The sequence below is a fragment of the Phoca vitulina genome, unplaced genomic scaffold, assembly GCF_004348235.1.
Source record: "Phoca vitulina isolate PV1807 unplaced genomic scaffold, GSC_HSeal_1.0 scaffold56, whole genome shotgun sequence".
Taxonomy (NCBI): domain Eukaryota; kingdom Metazoa; phylum Chordata; class Mammalia; order Carnivora; family Phocidae; genus Phoca; species Phoca vitulina.
This window is the reverse complement of record NW_022589759.1, coordinates 2,675,270-2,692,918: the sequence shown is the minus strand read 5'-3', so window position 1 is coordinate 2,692,918 and position 17,649 is coordinate 2,675,270. Positions and strand designations below refer to the sequence as shown.

Below are 17,649 nucleotides of genomic sequence, written 5' to 3'. Positions count from 1 at the left end.
GAGCGGTAGAGGGAGAGGGAGAAGCAGGCTCTCTGCTGAGTAGGGAGCCAGATGTGGGGCTCCATCCCAGGACCCTGAGATCATGACCTGAGCCAAAGGCAGACGCTTAACTGACTGAGCCACCCAGGTGCCCCATCCTGTCTCCCAATTCTGTCCGCTCCCAGGAACTGCCTCCTACCACCCTCCTCCTCTTCCCTCTTCCTCCTCCTCCCCCCCAACTCTCCTCCTCCTCCCTCTTCTTCCTCCTCCTCCCTCCTCCTCTACCTTCTCCTCCTCCCTTCTTCCTCCTTCCTCCCCCTCCTCCTCTGCTTGCCCTCCGTCTTGCCCTCTGCCCACCTGCATTCCCCCTGCATATCTTCCAGCTGTGACCTCCCGGCTCCCCATGGCCTCCCACCTTGCAGAGCACACACTTCTCAGCTGGCTGTCCAGGCCTTTCGGGGCCACCAGCTTGCACACTCAGTCCCCTCTCTCAGCCAAACCTTGTCTCTATCAATTCGACTTTGCCCTTCTCCTCTCTCCTGCTTTTGTTGGTGTTTTTCCCATCCCAGAAAGGCCCTCCTGCACCCCAAATTGGCCTGGTGGCAAGCAGAAGGGAAGGGTGGGGGGCCAAGAAACTCCTCTAACAAAGCGGGGATGGACTTGAAGAGGCGTTACTTCGAGGCACAAAGAGGACCTGCGCTGGTTCTAAACAGACCTCCTCTGGGAGGGGGAGAGGCGGAGGGAGGGCGGAGTAGTGCCCGCACAGAGCTCTGGCATCCTCGGGTGAACCCAAATGCTAATTTAAAATATACACAGTGTGCTGCAATTACGCAACAGGGACAGCCGGGCGCCATTTGGGTCATGTTTCAAAACATCCCCTTGCACACGGGAACCAGCCGGTTTCTTCTAAGGAAAGGTATGACCATCTTTAAACACAGAGCAGGCAGGCAGAGGATCACAGTCATCCTCACCAAGGAGAAATAGCAGCAAAGCCTGTTTTTTCGAGATATGTTGGGTAGCAGCCGAAGAAGCATTGGGAGGGGTTCGTGGTCTCTGTGAGTGGGGAGGAGGGTGTCGAGAAGATGCTCTTTTGGTTTTCAAGTCTTATGTGCTATTGGGATTTTTAACCATGTAGTGTATGGCGCTCATTCTTTTAGAAAAAAATCAGTATAATTTCTTTCATATTTTGAGCCGCCAGCAATCCGTTGACACCTCTCCTATCTGTCACAGAGCCAAGTAAAGACCTTCTCCTGTTATGCTCCCTGGAACTGTGAACTTTAAAGATACCTGGTCATTTGGAGCCGCATCTAATACTTAATAAAATGTGGAATTGTTTAATAAGCTAATAAAGAAAAAGGTCTGTATGTGTGTTGCCAGAATAAAAGTTTCAGCCTGTGAGCCCTTCCAGGACAGCCTCGGAGCATCTGACAATGCTTCCCCCTTCCCTGGGCAGCCTCTGCCTAAAATAAGTACCAGTAAACGTCTGAACTGAATCCTGCGTTTCAACCACTGAGTGGGGGATGAGGCCTGTGGCTATGGCAGGAGGGACAGGGTGTTTCTGAAGCCCCAGGTGACATCCATTCTTTGAGTTTGGAGCATGGAGTCTGTGCCGAGCAGAGCAGTGGGGTGCTGTGTGCAGTGGCTGAACAAGGCAGACCGGGTCCTGCCTGCTTTCCTGCTGCTTCTATCCTGGGGGGCGAGGCAGACCACAGACTAACAGGATCATCTCAGAGAGAGTGATAATGAATGAGGATGGGGGTGGGGTGAAGGACAGGAGGAAGCAGATGGGAGGCGAGGTCTCGGAGGAGGTGGCAAGGCAGCAAGGAATTGAGGACCAGGGACCTAGGCAAAAGGAACAGCACATGCAAAGGCCCTGTGGAGGGTCCAGGCTGGTCTAGCGTTAGAAGCCCCCAGTGTGCACACTCATGTGCAAAGGCTGGGGTCCAGCAGGGGAACGGTCTTTGCTTTCAGGGGATTCCGAAAGAGTGAAGAGCATCCAGTGCCCACCATGGTCCGACTCCTTTGGGGGAACTGCTCTGCACTCCTAACTCCCTTCAGCCCTTTAGAGGTCCCCCTGGGGCCTCCCTAGATTACTGCCACCGTGAGACCCTGCCATCACTTAGAGGCACGGCTCAAACCTGCCCCTGGACTGTGATTCCAAGTCTGGCTTATTCCCTGGGGCTCAGAACAGCCATCCCACACCTCCTCCCCTCTTTCTCTCCCTGCCCTTGTCACAATCAGAGCCCTGTCTGCACCTCCCAGGGAATAGTCTGCTTTTCACTGGCTCTGATAATGAGTCTATTTACCCCACAGGGTTAATTACAGGGTTTCCAGTTGGTGATAGAAAGCTAAAATTTCAGAGACATTGAGTCATGTGTGTTCAGAAGTCATGCCTGTGTGCATACACTATTCACTGTGTATATATAGTTATAAAATTACATATCTATATGTTTCCATTTAGACTATTTTTATACGTATATAGAAGTTTCTATTTGAACTTTTTAAGTCTCCTCTAATTTCCAAGGTCCTGACCCTAATTCCAAAGTGACAGGTTAAGAGACCCAGTTCGATCATGTGGCAGCTGCAAGACGTGGGTCAGTTATTTAAGGCCTCCAGACGGGGCTTAAACCCCACCTGTATAGTGGTGATATTAACAGTATCTACCCCAAAAGAGGATGAAAGGAGCTGTCATGGGCAGATCATCTAGCACAGCGCTTGGCACGTAGTACGCACACATTACACTTTCTCTTATACATCAGGGAGAAAAGTCTTGCAAAAGTCGTACATTCATTCAACAAACATTGTTGTGCACCTATTACGTGCCAAGGTATCATGCAAGCACTGGGACTGCAGAGAGAAATAAGGCAGTCACTAGGTGCTTAGAAAGGTAGGAAGTGGGTGAGTGAGTGGTTGCTGCTAACAAATGTTGGCTCACCCATCTGCCTGGGCACAGGGCGGACAGAGTGTCCTGTTCCCTGGGCGTGTTGGGGCCATATGACTGGCTCTGGCCAATAAGTGTTGAATGAGAGTGAAACATGGCACTAGAAGGCGGGACCACTTACTTCCCGGGGCAGGATCTCCTTCTCTTGCCCCTGCCAACATGGCAGGAGAGATAGCCCTTGAAAACTTGGGCTCCTGAGTGACTTGGAGCAGGACCCCTGCCGAGCTGGGACTGGCTCAGCAGGAAGCCATGGAGACTTGGGGTGTTTCTCACTTCGGGGTACACCAGCCTCAATGGCCCGATACACTGAGTAGACAAACCACTTCCACAGCCATCTGGCTGAGGGCAACTCATGTAACCAACTCTCTTTAAGAAGAGACATATGAAGATGAACCATGAGAGATGATGGACTCTGAGAAACAAACTGTCGGTTCTAGAGGGGAGGGGGGAGGGGGAATGGGTTAGCCTGGTGATGGGTATTAAAGAGGGCACGTTCTGCATGGAGCACTGGGTGTTATACTCAAACAATGAATCATGGAACACTACATCAAAAACTAATGATGTAATGTATGGTGATTAACATAACATAATAAAAAAAAGTGAGAAAAAAAGAAGAAAGGTATGCATATCTTTAACATTCTGTTTGGAAAACATCTACACCACTCTACTGGATTTCTTGTGTCTTTGTATTAATTATGGCAATGCTTGAGTTACAAGACAGAAAAGCCCCTTAGAGAATCAGCTTTTTTTTTTTTTTTTTTTACTTTAACAACCACAAGTTAATATGATAAAGCGCCTAGCTGTTGATGATTATTTTTCAGAAACGTCCAGAACACAAGCAGAAGGGACGCCAGGGCCAAGTTGGCCCTTGCATTAGGTCTTGCAACTCCTTCCATGGAAGGATGTTTGCTTTGTGTCACATCCCTTTTTAAAATTTCAGAGTAACAGAGGTATTGTTCTCCCATCTTTTTTTTAATGTTGAAAAATTTCAAGGGGCGCCTGGGGGGCTCAGCCGGTTAAGTGTCTGCCTTCAGCTCAGGTCATGATCCCAGGGTCCTGGGATCGAGCCCCGCATCGGGCTCCCTGCTCAGCGGGGAACCTGCTTCTCCTTCTGCCTGCCGCTCCCCCTGCTTATGCTCTCTCTCTCTTTCTGACAAATAAATAAATAACATCTTTAAAATAAATAAAGTCTTTTAAAAAAATTTCAAGCTTACGGGAAAGTTGCAAGAACGGTGCACAGCGAATGCCCACACACCTCAGGCTCAGAGACTGTATTCATTTGACATTTCAGACATGTCACTCCTTCTCCCTTTTCCCCCACCCCCACCTGCAGTGGAATCTTTTTAGAAGTTGCAGGGCTAATGATACCAACCCTAAACATGGTGACGTGTACCTTCCCAAAACAAGGACGTGTTCTTGCTTGACCACATAGAGTGATTACACTCAGGAATTTTAACCCCGATACAAGATTATTATCTAATATGCACTCCAGATTCAAATGTTCCCAGGTACTCTCAAAACTGTCCTTTATTTGCCTTTTAAATTTCCCCCACTCAGGATCATGTATTGCATTTAGTTATCACGTTCCTTTCGTCTCTCGAGCAAGGACAGTCCTCTCCCCTGTTATTAGGTCATTTCTGGTGCTGCCATCTGTGAACAGCGCTGAATCAGCTTTAACTCCTGGGGAAGGCCATGCTCGGTACGGGGGGGCTCGGACAAATTTCATCAGGGACACGCTTGTTGTCCTGGATAAAGATCATTGCTAGGAGCCAGGTTGCGATGGATTTTTGCACAGCAGCATTGATTCTGTTCATCCCAAGGGTTCATCAGATCCCCAGTAGATTTTGGAAGCCTGGGACTGCTCTTCTCCCTGGTCCCTTTCCCTAAAACCCAAGGCATCTTGTGAGCCCAGAGGGAGATGCTGAAAGGACCCTGGGACAAATGTCTTGGAAACAGTGAGAGAAGACACAGTCTCCTTTTGCCTGTGGCCTCTTTGAATTCTCTGTCGTGCCTCAAAAGCAGAAGGAACTGCAGACATGTTTAAAACTCAGTCTCGTTCAAGCTGATGCCATACACACACATCCGGTGCAACGTTTTTCTGATGAATCCCCCGAAACCCACGCCACACCTTGGGCAGAAGGACGGCAGGCATGGGAAGACACAGAGGGATAAGCAATCTGCTCACCCCCGGGGTGAAGATGGGGGGGCGGGGATGCCTAGACTTCTAGCCACCTAAGGGGCACAGATTTTATTTGCTCAGAACCTCAGCGAATCTCCCTAGAGAGGATTCCTGGCTCCTGAGAAGTTTCAAAGACATTTCTGTTGTCCAGCAGATCATGGTCTTGACATACTGCATAGCTATGGAAAATGTTTTGCTTTTTCTTAATCGACGCGCCGCACTCAGTTTATTTAGCTTCTCTCTGGCTTAGAGATTTTCCAAGGCGGTATTCCCGCCGTGCAATGCCGAAGGGCCTCCATGCGGTGTCAGCACCTTCCTTGCGACAAGAACGGCCGGGTTCCTTTTTTTTTTTTTTTTTTTTTTTTTTTTCCTCTTTTGGAGCAGTTCCCCGGTTGGCCTTCAGATGGCGCCAACACCACAGGCCCGCCCGAGCCGCGTCCAGGTGCAGGAGCCCGCGGCGCCGGGGCCAGGAGGCTGCGCGGTGGGGCTGTGGAGGGACGGCGGCGGGGGGAGTGACTTGAATTTCTCCTGCCTTCATCATCGCTCATGATTCCAGTAACACACAGGACCCTCTGGGGCCCGATTCCGCTCTCGGCTCCGTAACCACAAGATCAGGAGGGGAAGAAATCATTAATGAATTAGAAGCCCCCAATCCAAAATACCCTGGCAGGTTAAAGAAAAGATCGGAAATACGGTTTTTGCAAAGTCCAGGTGTGCGGAAGGTGTTGTTATAATAACCCGTGCAAACATCTCTCCCGGAGTCCTACTGAGTGGAGAAGAAACCTAATTCCAGGGGCAAAGGAAAATGTCTCTCTCACCTTTTCTATCTAGATTATAAGGATTTCTTTCCTCCCAACCCCGCTTTTTTGGGGGGGTGGGGTAATAATTTTGGCCACTCAACCTAGTGCTTTTCAGATGACATTATTTTAAACCTGGACACCTTTGTAAATACAAACTCAGACGGAAACTGCCATTTTGGAATGTATTTTCCATGGTCTTCAGTATTTTTGGGTTTTGCCCTGTGCTGTGATGAAACTTTTTTTTTTAAAGCACCTCATAAAAGCAGAGTGAATAATATTTCCCCAGGAAGCCTACAGACCGAGGAGTGTTTCTTGATCAATAGTTTGCATTTCCAGTAAAATCGTAAGAACTCAAGGTGCCTGTCACGCAGTCCAGCAGGAAGGCATTTAAAAAAAAAAAGATGGATCTGAACATATTAAAAAATAATAAAGTCGTAGTGGGGTGGAGGAACACTCAGACCGTTCATCTGTGAGCTGAGGACTGGGAAGCTTGATTTTATTTCGTTGCAAAAAAAAAAAAAAAAAATCAAGTTAGAGAAAGACTCAGAGCACCCATAAAAAAATAAGTGTTTCAAAAGCAGAATATTCAAGGCACTAGGAACCGGGTTTGCATGTGCACTCTGATTTAGAATTTACCAGGAGATAATACCGTTCATAGATAACGCACATGCATATTTTTTTCTTTTGTTCCTTTATTGAAAATGAATGAGATGTCTCCAATGCCTTCTCTTCACCTCCCAAAGCTGAGTGCCGGTGGATTGTCTCACACCCTTTTCCTGGGAATCAAGTGAGCAACTGATGGAAGAGGGGCGGAATGGGGGTAGATAAATACAAAACTTTTATCTTTGGCCTTCCCTACCCAACCGAGGGACAACTTCCAGAAGAATTCTGACCAGTCTTTAGCCCTTCTTATGAGTGTCCTTCCCCCTTCAAGGGGAAGCGGGGAAGGGTGAGCCGAGCGTTCCAGGTGTTGGAGGAATAAATACTTAGTCCACAAATAAACTAACTTTCCGGGGTACCCGGAGGAGAGGGGAGAGCTTTGAAGGGCGAAGACCTCGAGTCACTCCAGGTCAATATCCCGACTGCATAACCTCTGGAGGTGTCTTAACCGTTTGCGATCACTTACCCCGTCCTCGCACGGAGCCCTGGTGCCCAAATCACCTTATCAAACACCAACCAAACAAAAAGGACGACGGACAGAAAGTCAACTTGGAGAGTCCCTAAGGGGCTTTGCCGGGAGCGGGAGGTGGGGACTGCGCCCCGAGGTTGGCGATCCAGCGGACGCGGCTGGGGGCAGCTTCCTCGCCCGGAGCCCGCCCTGTGCCGCGCTACAGATGCGCGTCTTGGGGCGCAGCCCCCGCGGAAAGCAGGCTTGGGTTTCTCCTCGCGGCAGAGGAGCCCCGGCTCCGCCTGGGCCGGGTGGCTGGCTGCATTGTTCCCGTCTTTGGGGAGCGCGGGAGCCAGCTTGTCAAAGGGGATTTATCTCTGGGAAAAGGGACAGGCCCTGCAAAGCTGGAGAAGGTGGGCTGCAAGCATCTACGCGGGAGGGGAATGGGAGAAATTAGCGGAACTATTCCACTCTCTTTCCCCAAACCCTACAAAACTGCTCACGGTGACGCGGACGATTTACCGAATCTACGGCGCACTTGAGGATTACATTCTCAAGATACTGCTACTTTCCTCACTCCGCCTTTCACCTATAGATGCCACGGCCTGCCTCCCCCCGTGGAGGTGAGGGACATTCATTCAGTTTTTATAATTTGCCTCTAAAAGCTTTTAGGTTATTCTTGACGGCCCTGAACCTGGAAACTCTCTGTTGAAAATTAATAAATTTTTTTGCTTAAATGATGACAACATCCAGGGGAGGCCCCTTCCATACCAATCCAGAACGCTTGCTTTGAATCCATTACACCTTGGCCCCGATAATTAGGAAATCTAATTATTCGCCTCATCACTCATTAATAAGAAAAATAGTCCCCGGGTCTTTGCTACTCACAAGGTCTTTGGGGAGATATCGACTACATTAATCAATTCGATTCTATATTTCAAACTAACTTTATCTGCAAAGGAGCATGGAGTTTTGGTTTTGGTTTTGGTTTTTGTTCTTTGCTCTGGGCATGTGGGTCCATGAACCAAAATGTGATAATAGAATAAATCTTAATAAGATACCACTCTTTTTAAAAAATCTTTTCAAGTTAAGACAAACTGCAGAAAAGTCTGGTTCTGAGCAGCGGGGTCTTAGAGCCGACGGATTCCGGCGCTCCTCGCGCTGATTGGTGCCAACTCCCCACAGCTGCCGGGTTATTGGTCCGAAGTTCCCGGAGGGGGCGTGGCCGGAGGAAAGTAAAAACTTGCTTTCAGCAAGAAGACTTTTGGAAACTTTTCCCAATCCCTAAAAGGGACTTTGCCTCTTTTTCCGGGCTCGGCAGGGCAGCCACTCTGGACCCCGGCTCGCTGACCCTCAGGGCTGCCTCTTTGCTGGGGGGCTAGGAGAACCGCCTTCCCCCTCCCGGCGCGGACAGAGCGGCCGGCCTCGGTCCACTGCGCGCGTGGCGTCTCCACTGCGTCCCCGGCCGCCAGCTCCGGCTGCCACCAGCCGGTCCCGAGAGCAAGCGAGCGAGCGAGCAGGGGCCGGCGCTGCGCTCGCCGGGGCGCGCCCTCCAGGATGCCGATCCGCCCGGTCCGCTGACGACGAGCGTCCCTTCTCCGCGCTCCGGCGGGCGCCGAGTGCCGGAGCCTCCCCCACCTGGCCCCCAAGGCTTCCCGGCGCCTGGGGCTCCCCCCGCCGGCTCCCTTCCTCTCGCTCTCTCGCTCCCTCGCTCCCTCGCGCTCTCGCAGGGCCTTCCTCACGGTGCGTGCGCGCAGGCGGCGAGCCGTCTCGGACGCAGCATGCAGGCGCGCTACTCGGTGTCCGACCCCAACGCCTTGGGAGTGGTGCCCTACTTGAGCGAGCAGAATTACTACCGGGCGGCGGGCAGCTACGGCGGCATGGCCGGCCCCATGGGCGTCTACTCCGGCCACCCGGAGCAGTACGGCGCGAGCATGGGCCGCTCCTACGCGCCCTACCACCACCACCAGCCCGCGGCGCCCAAGGACCTCGTAAAGCCGCCCTACAGCTACATCGCGCTCATAACCATGGCCATCCAGAACGCGCCCGAGAAGAAGATCACCCTGAACGGCATCTACCAGTTCATCATGGACCGTTTCCCCTTCTACCGGGAGAACAAGCAGGGCTGGCAGAACAGCATCCGCCACAACCTCTCGCTCAATGAATGCTTCGTCAAGGTGCCCCGCGACGACAAGAAACCTGGCAAGGGCAGCTACTGGACGCTGGACCCGGACTCCTACAACATGTTCGAGAACGGCAGCTTCCTGCGGCGGCGGCGGCGCTTCAAGAAAAAGGACGTGCCCAAGGAGAAGGAGGAGCGGGCCCACCTCAAGGAGCCGCCCCCGGCGGCGGCCAAGGGCGCCCCGGCCGGGCCCCCTCTAGCGGACGCCCCCAAGGAGGTCGAGAAGAAGGTGGTGATCAAGAGCGAGGCGGCGTCGCCGGCGCTGCCGGTCATCACCAAGGTGGAGACGCTGAGCCCCGAAAGCGCGCTGCAGGGCAGCCCGCGCAGCACGGCCTCCACGCCCGCCGGCTCCCCCGACGGCTCGCTGCCCGAGCACCACGCTGGCGCGCCCAACGGGCTGCCCGGCTTCAGCGTGGAGAACATCATGACGCTGCGAACGTCGCCGCCGGGAGGCGAGCTGAGCCCCGCGTCGGGGCGCGCGGGCCTGGTGGGGCCGCCACTGGCGCTGTCCTACGCCCCCGCGCCGCCCGCCGCCTACGGCCAGCCGTGCACGCAGGGCCTGGAGGCCGGGGGCGCCGGGGGCTACCAGTGCAGCGTGCGCGCCCTGAGCCTCTACACCGGCGCCGAGCGGCCCGCGCACATGTGCGTCCCGCCCGCGCTGGACGAGGCCCTCTCGGACCACCCGAGCGGCCCCACGTCGCCCCTGAGCGCCCTCAACCTCGCCGCCGGCCAGGAGGGCGCGCTCGCCGCCGCGGGCCACCACCACCCGCATCACGGCCACCACCACCCGCAGGCGCCGCCGCCCCCGCCGGCTCCCCAGCCCCAGCCGGCGCCACAGCCCGGGGCCGCCGCGGCTCAGGCGGCCTCCTGGTATCTCAGCCACAGCGGGGACCTGAACCACCTCCCGGGCCACACGTTCGCGGCCCAGCAGCAGACTTTCCCCAACGTCCGGGAGATGTTCAATTCCCACCGGCTGGGGATGGAGAACTCGACCCTCGGGGAACCGCAGGTGAGCGCCAACGCGAGCTGTCAGCTGCCCTACAGATCCACGCCGTCTCTCTACCGCCACGCCGCCCCCTATTCCTATGACTGCACGAAATACTGACCTGCCTGGCCCGCTCCGGCTTCGCCTCCCCACCCGGACCTCTCAGACAGTTCAGGCTGCAGAGACGCAAAAAGAACCAAAACATGCCCACCAGCTTTTTCTCAGACCCAGGAGCAGAGAGAGCGCGCGCCCGCCTCAGCCCTCTGTGAAGCCGCAGGTAACTTTAATTCGCTGCCCCGTTTCCGAGATCCTAAGAAGCCCCGGTAAAGGGATGCAGCCCAGCGAAGTGAATATTGATTTTAAACCCCCCTCCCCTACCAGGATGGTTGTGCTCACTGCTCCAGCTGGGGTTTCAAAAATTAAGTAACGGACCAAATCCCATAGAGACCCAGTAATGACTCTCTGTAGAGACCCCCATAGGTCTATGGGGGCCCCTATAGATTCCGTTTGTGCTGTGTGTAATTTTAAATTTCTCTAACCGTGCTGTACAAATGTGTGGATTTGTAATCAGGCTATTTTGTTGTTGTTCAGAGCCATTAATATAATATTTAAAGTTGAGTTCACTGGATAATTTTTTCATCTTGCCCAACCATTTCTAACTGCCAAAATGAAAATCCAAGAAACCTATGTGGGGTTTTTACCCCCTGTACACTTACGAGATATAATTTTTTTCCCGGTGGTAGGTCTTTTACAAAACAAGGAAATAATTTATTTTTTTGTTGTTGGCGGATAAAGGAGTCAAGTATCTGATACTTTTTATTTACAAAGTGTGATGGTTTTGTATAGTAGATTCCTCCCTGAGCATTCCTAAAAGAAAAAAAAACTTTAAAAATTTAACTTCACCTGTGTTTGTCTTATGTGGTCTTAATTGTTGTACTTACCTTAAAATAAACCCATGTTGTTTCTCTGCCCAAAGTCCGGACAGTGTGTTTGTGTTCTCGCCTTTTTGAAAAACAAGGTGCGTTTGCAAATCCACCTGTTTTGATTATTTTTGTTACACAGGTGGGTAAACTCATAGAGGTATACAGAGGATCACAGAGGAATGGGGGCACTCCCCTATTGTCTTGTTAGTGATGGAAAAGACTTTCGATTAATTTAGATCCCACCCTGGCCTAGGCAGTGGAGAAACAGCCCTGGTTGGATGTGGCTGCCTGAAGGACTGCGTGCAGTCGTGTCATTTGCTGTAACTGCTTTTTGCTAAATGCAACAAAACATGCCAATTGTCAAAACAAAGAGTACCATTACACCTCAGTGTCCAGCCATCCCCAACTGAGGAGGCAAAGGAGGAGAAAGATAAGTGTGTTCCGTTAGCTAACTACTACGAGCCAGGGGGAGTCCTGCTTTCCCTCCATTTCCTAAAATGCGGACTTCCTTCCCCACTGTAATGGTTTTCCAGAAAAGAATCTGAAGTGGGCAGGAGAAGGTCCAAAGAAGATTGATTCTGGAGCATTTAACGACCATTCCTGGCAGTGGCTAGATCAGAGTTGGATTTCAGAACCTCTTTACTTCTTGATTTGATTTCTTAATCCTTACCCTATTGCAGTGAAAAATTGTAAAGGCTCATTGGCCTTCAAGAATAATTGGCAGTGCTTTTAGAGTTCTAAATTTATCAGCTCTCAGGACTTTAAGTAATAGGGAGATTATTTGCCTTTTCAATTTTGAGATCTTGTCTTTAGAAAATTTTTAATAGCGATGAAACCATTGTGAGGTATGCCTGGGGCAGGGGGATGGTTTTATTATCTGTTTCACTGGCCCAAACGCACAACTCCCCTGCTGGTCTCTGCGTGTGAATTTTGAGGCCAGAGCTCCAAATTGGGAATGAGTTTCCCACCCAAGTAGGTGAGCTGTACTTTGCTAAGAGTGAAGCTCCTTGTGAACTTAACATTTCAGGTGACGATGAGTTTTCCAAAAAGTGATTTTCCTTAATGCAGTGGTGCTGAACATAACCTGGGTTTGGGCTGTTGTTTTAACCATGGCAAGTCTGTCTGTAAGTCACGCTGAAATGGAACTGGGGGACGTGTGAGCATAGTACATTTCCCCATATGTGCAACATGGATTCTTTCGATCTGTAGCCCCAGAGGTGCTGGCGGGTAAGACAGAAATGCGGCATTTTAATCCTTTTTCTAGTGCTCAGGATCGGGGAGCCCCAGTGCTTGCTGCTTGACCTCTAGCAGGCCCCCAGGCCCCCTTGCTTTGGTTGAGTGAGCTGGACCAGCCAGCTAGGAAAGAGAGGGAGACAGAGAGTCCCGTCTCCCGCGGCAGAAGAGGTCAACCCTCCTTGCGCAGCTCAGTACTCTGGTTCTGTTTTGCTCCTGTTCTTAAGATGATGTTTGCTGCGGGATTAGGGCAGAGTAGTCTGGCTGGCTTTCTCCTTCCCCAGATTTTTCCTAAGAGTCCACCCTGAAAGCTTGCCTTCATCTCAAGATTCGGAATTCAGACGAGGTCTGAGAGACACACGGGAAATAAAGGAGAGAAGTGGGAAAGAATCGGGTTAGAGATCCAGGCTGCCGCTGAAGCCACACTGGGATCTTCTACCTTTGGGGTGGCCTCTGAAAGAAATCCCTGTACGGGGGCCAGTCACCCAAGTGAGTAGCTCAAGAAGGGTTCCCCCCACCCACCCACCCATAGAGGCCATGGCCAGGGGTCCTTCCATTTCCCTAGGAACGTGGGCAGCTCGAGGGATTGCGTTTGGGGCTTTATCCAGGCCTCTGGAGGCGGCAGAGGGGAGGGGTGTGTAAGGCCTGGGCGCGCTGGGACGCCCCCGCCCCAAAGCTTCCTGAGTCTGAGGTCCCAGGGGCCAGGGTAGGTGCCAGTAAGCTCCGCCAGAAGGCCGGCCCTGTGTGCTCGGCGCTGCGCTCAGAGCTCCCTGGGCTCAGCACCCCCACAGTCATTCGGACTTCAGGCTTAGGGACTGAGCGGCCTCGGGGCGTCGGTTGCTCCCCCGCGGGGTTGGGGGATCCAGCAGCGCGAAGCTGAGCATCGCGGGGCGGAGGCGATCCGGGCCGCCTTGCGGGTCGCCGCCGCCCCTGCTTGTCTGTTGCCCCGCGCGCAAAGACCGCGCTCAGGGCACAGGCTGTCCTCGCTCCACGTATCCGCTCGCCTCCCCTCGCTTGGGCTGCTCGGTCCTCGGGAGGCCCAGGGCCGATCAGGAAAAGGGGAAAGGAGGTCGGGGATGGAAGGGCCGGAGTGTTGGTCGCAGGCGGCCAGGACTCCTGGCCGAGCTGCTCTGCGGTCCGGTCTGCCAGGCGCAATTTGAACGAAGGCGCGGCAGATAATCGCGTTCCTTCCTGATCCAGTAACACGGAGCTAGCTAGGCAGGTCTCAAAGATACTGCAAATAAAATGAAGCAACCCCAACACCGCGGGAGAGACCACTGCCCATAGAGTTAACCCTGCCTGCCCTAATGGCCTTAGCTGCGACTGTTTCTAACCAGGGTCCCGTTTGGACAGATATGGGCTGCTGGGAAAGACTCCGCGGCCTCTGAGAATCCCGCACATTCCCAGCCCCAAGGAGGCTGCTTCTTGTAAGACTCCAAGACATGCCCCAAGCTCACAGCTTTCCTGGAGAGGGACTGTTGTATGTGGCCCAGCCCAGGCCTCTCTTCCCAGGCCGGACTTGAGTCTGCGGCCAGGTGGTCTTCATCCCCTGGTTCAATAGCCTGTCCCCACCCACACCAAAATCAGTGGTGACCTGTGTCCTCTAATTGCTGGAGCACCCGGCTAGGAATTGGAAGACCAGGTGACACTGTGAGAACAAACAACTTCCCTCCCTGGTCTCAGTCTTCTCATCTGTAAAATGACCAGGTGCGTGTAAGGGCATTTGGGGCAGCCCGGCACTTTCCTTTTCGGCAGAGCCACGCTCTCATGATGGGCCCTCACTTATCCCCACTCCCCACCTGGCTGGCAAGAAATGAAGATCAGAAGTGGGAGGGAGGAGCAAATGTGGGGTCCTGGGAACTTTGGTGCTTGGCTCATAAATCTTTCGGGGTCCATCTCCTCTCCTTTACCCCAAGACTGCGTGGGGTCGCCTTTGGGCCTGGGAGAGGCTTGTGAGCTACATTCAAAGCAGAGAGAGCGGAGTTCCCAGATCCCCCGTGAAAACTAGCCCTGGTACCCGAGCGCTTGCCTCGTCACTCCTCACCCCCACCCCAAATCTGAAACACCGAACAGGGTGTTGGCCAAGGTTGGTGTGATTGGAATTCATTGATAACCATAAACCTGAGGTGGGTGGAGACAGCCGAACCGAGAAGAGACCCATTAATTAACGGGCAGAACCAAGTTTCTCAAGAATGTGCTGGGGTCTTGGAACCTGTGCCTGGTGCCTCAGGGTGGCACGGTGCCTGTGTCATCCCCGCGGGGACACGCCTGGTCTCAGGGTGTGGTGGACATGGAGAGAGACCTTAGGTCTCACCTTGGGTGCAGCTAGGCCAGGGATGGCTGGGGGGTTCGACTCTAGGTGAGCGGGACCCACAGGGCCAGGGCCACCAGAGAGGGCCTTTTGGCACCACATACTCGAAATGCTTTCCCCAACTCTGAGAAGCATTCCCTGCTGCCTCGTTTTTGCATGGCCTCGGCTCGCCAAGGCATTTGAAATGTTTGCTTTTGGACAGAGGGATGTTTCGGGGAGTTTGCAGTGAGGACAGCCACTGGGCCCGAGTGGACGGCCCTGCCTTGATTTGTGCCAGCCTGTTCCGGGCTTTGGTGACATTCCTGCTTCACGGCGAACACAGAAGGACACAGCCCGTGTAGAGTGTGATTCTTGAATGTGAGGCTCTGGGGCTGACGTGGTCGTGCCAGCAGCAGGCTGGTGTGTGTGTGCGAGTGTGTGCGTGTGCCTGCGTGCATGCATGTGCGTGTGCGAGTGTGTGCATGTGTGTGCGAGTGTGTCCGTGTGCGTGCATGCGTGTGCGTGCATGCGTGTGTGTGTGCATGCGTGTGCGTGTGCGTGCGTGTGAAAAGCCGGCGTGAAGCGACGGGGGTGGGCTGGCAGATGGACTAGCTCCCTGGCCACACAGGTCCCTTTAAGGAGATGGGGTTGGGGAGCTTGGGGAGGGCTGCCCCAGCCTGGGGGACAGCTTTGTGCTCAGTCTGTCTGCCCACCCAGGCTGGAGGTCACAGAGGCCAGAGAGGCCCCTCTGACCCCTGGCTTAGTGGCCCTGGGCCCTGGGTCTTACCTTTCCCAATGGCCCCATGGGGGCTCTCTCTCTGCCTGCCTGTTGTTTTTACAGGCCGCCCCTTCAACCAAGCTTCTAAGCCGAATCCACATGCACCAACTCAGGGCCTCCTCACAGGCCAACGGAGGGTTTGCGTGACCTCGGCCGTGCTCCCTCAAGCTCCCTGGGCCCATTTCTCAACTGAGAAGTGATGGGATCATCAAATAGGGTTATTGTTGAGGATGTATGAACCCAACACACGTCAGGGAAGTCCTTTGCTAGTGCCCTGGCCGCAGGGAGGACTCCCCGTGAGCTGTCGGGATTCACCCCGACACCAGGAGAACCCTGATTCTTTGGTCTCAGGTGACTGTGTGTGTCAGGCTGCTTGCTGATACGCCCTAACCACCCCTGTTTTAGACCTTTTAAATCACTGCTGGAACAAGATGAGCTCTAAAGAAATCTGTAATTTGGAAAATCCTGCCCTGCTCTCTGGGCTTCAGCCGACCGGCTGAGCATTACATTCGTGGCTCACTTCCCCCAAGAGAAGCAGCAGAAGACCCTGCTCCAGACCCACCTCTCGGAGCCTCTGCGGACACCTGAGGATGTCAGACCTCAGAGAATCCACCTTTGCAGGAAACTGTGTGTGTTCCAACACCCTGTTCGGCTACTTACGGCCTCCACTGTCTGGGATGTTCACTGCCCATTCCAAATCTCATTTGTAAAATGGGCGAATCCATCACCACTGTCTTTCATAGATGTTGTGAGGGTTCTTGAGAGAGAGCTTCCACGGGGCCCTTTGCATCCACACACAGTAGTCCTATTATAATGGGATGGTTCTCTTGTTTTGCAACACTTCCTCGTGTTAACTTCCTGGCCTCGGTGTCCTGGTCCACAGAACGGGAATGATGAAGACTCCGGTTTCTTAGAGCCGAGAGGAGAAGTGACTTAATCCAAGGGACATCTTAGGAGGGTACCAGCACATAGTAGCGTTCAAGACATCTTAGTTATTGCTATCGTCCTGGTCATCACCATCTCCAGCGTGTTTACGGTGTCAGTAAGGTGAACTGGCTGAGTAGGTCCTGTATCTTCCCACCCTCCCCTCACACCCACTGCAAGCATGGGAGATCGTTCATTCGTGTATATATACCTTGTCAACTGTCTTCGCTTGGAGAAAAGTGATGCCAATATTTGGGAGGTGACACAGATCATCCTTAACTTGAGTATTTGCTTTTCAGTTGACTTGAGGAGCAGAGGAAGGGTAGATGCCTCCGGGCGGGTGGGGTAGGAAGACCTCCTGTCTCTCCCCTCCCCTCAGCCTTTTTCTCTGAGGCCTCTTGGTCCTGCCTGGTGCCTGGCCTCTGCCCAGCCTGCCCACGGAGCAGGCTTTCTCCCCGGGGGCTGGGAACTGTACTCTCTGCCCTCGTCCCACGCTGACCCCGGAGTAGGAACCCCTCGCAGTCCTTGCAGGAGCAACTGGGCAGGCTGGAAATCTCAGGGCTTTGCTGTGGGCTGGGAGATGTGCGGGCGCTGACTGCAGAGAAGAATGCATGTTTGGGGCTATCTGAAGACTACGAGCCTAGGGAGAACTTTTAGTGTCCCCATCTGGCTCTCTGGGATACCCAGTTGTCCTGGCTGTCTCCCAGGCTCTTCGCCCCCCCCCCCCCCCCCGCCGACCCCCAGCAGGCCTCAGATAGGGCCTCAACACACCGAGCTTCCGCACGAGGGCGCATCCGCACTCGGACGCCAGAGGCTTGTGCCATCCACTCCCCGGAAATATGCCCCTGCGCCGGGCTCCTTCCTACAGCGGGCTCCTCCTAGGCTCAAGTTACAAACTCCTAGCCTGGGAGCCCAGGATTCGACGCTGCGCGGGAGCCAGGTTGGGGCGCCACGCAGTTCTACTGCTGGAAGGAACCTCCCGGGGATGCTGCGAATCTGCAAACGTGAGGGGCTGGACTTGCCTCTCCAGACCGCGACTAGAAGCTGTTTTTTTTTTTTTCTCTTTCTTTCTTTACTATCAGTGCCCCGCCCACCAGCCTCCCGGTCTCCGCCTGCGTCCGGCCCATGCCCAAATTGGGCGGTGTTTATTATTGTACGAATTCAAGCTCGGATTTGCCTTGGAGTTTAGAAGTAGCGCGGCGGAGGCGCGCCTTTCGGGAGAGGCAGGGATGCGCCTGCTGGACTTCGGGTGCCGGGCAAGCTCCAGGGAGGGCTCTGGCTGCGGAGGGGTTGGTGCGTAGTGACACCCATCTGTCTCCTCCTCTGG

The 17,649-nt window shown here is 53.7% G+C and overlaps 1 protein-coding gene across 1 annotated transcript; it reads left to right on the top strand.

Annotated features, from left to right (window-relative positions):
* Positions 1 to 8,646: 8,646 nt before the first annotated feature.
* Positions 8,647 to 10,294, top strand: FOXC2 (forkhead box C2). Its single transcript, XM_032389927.1, has one exon. It carries the CDS (start codon positions 8,789 to 8,791, stop codon positions 10,292 to 10,294), a length of 1,506 nt encoding a protein of 501 aa, XP_032245818.1. The 5' UTR covers positions 8,647 to 8,788.
* The last annotated feature ends 7,355 nt before the right edge of the window (positions 10,295 to 17,649 follow it).

What these genes read in the sequence shown, in the direction of transcription:
- FOXC2 (XM_032389927.1), top strand. Translation starts at nt 8,789, where the DNA reads ATGCAGGCGCGCTACTCGGTGTCCGACCCCAACGCCTTGGGAGTGGTG.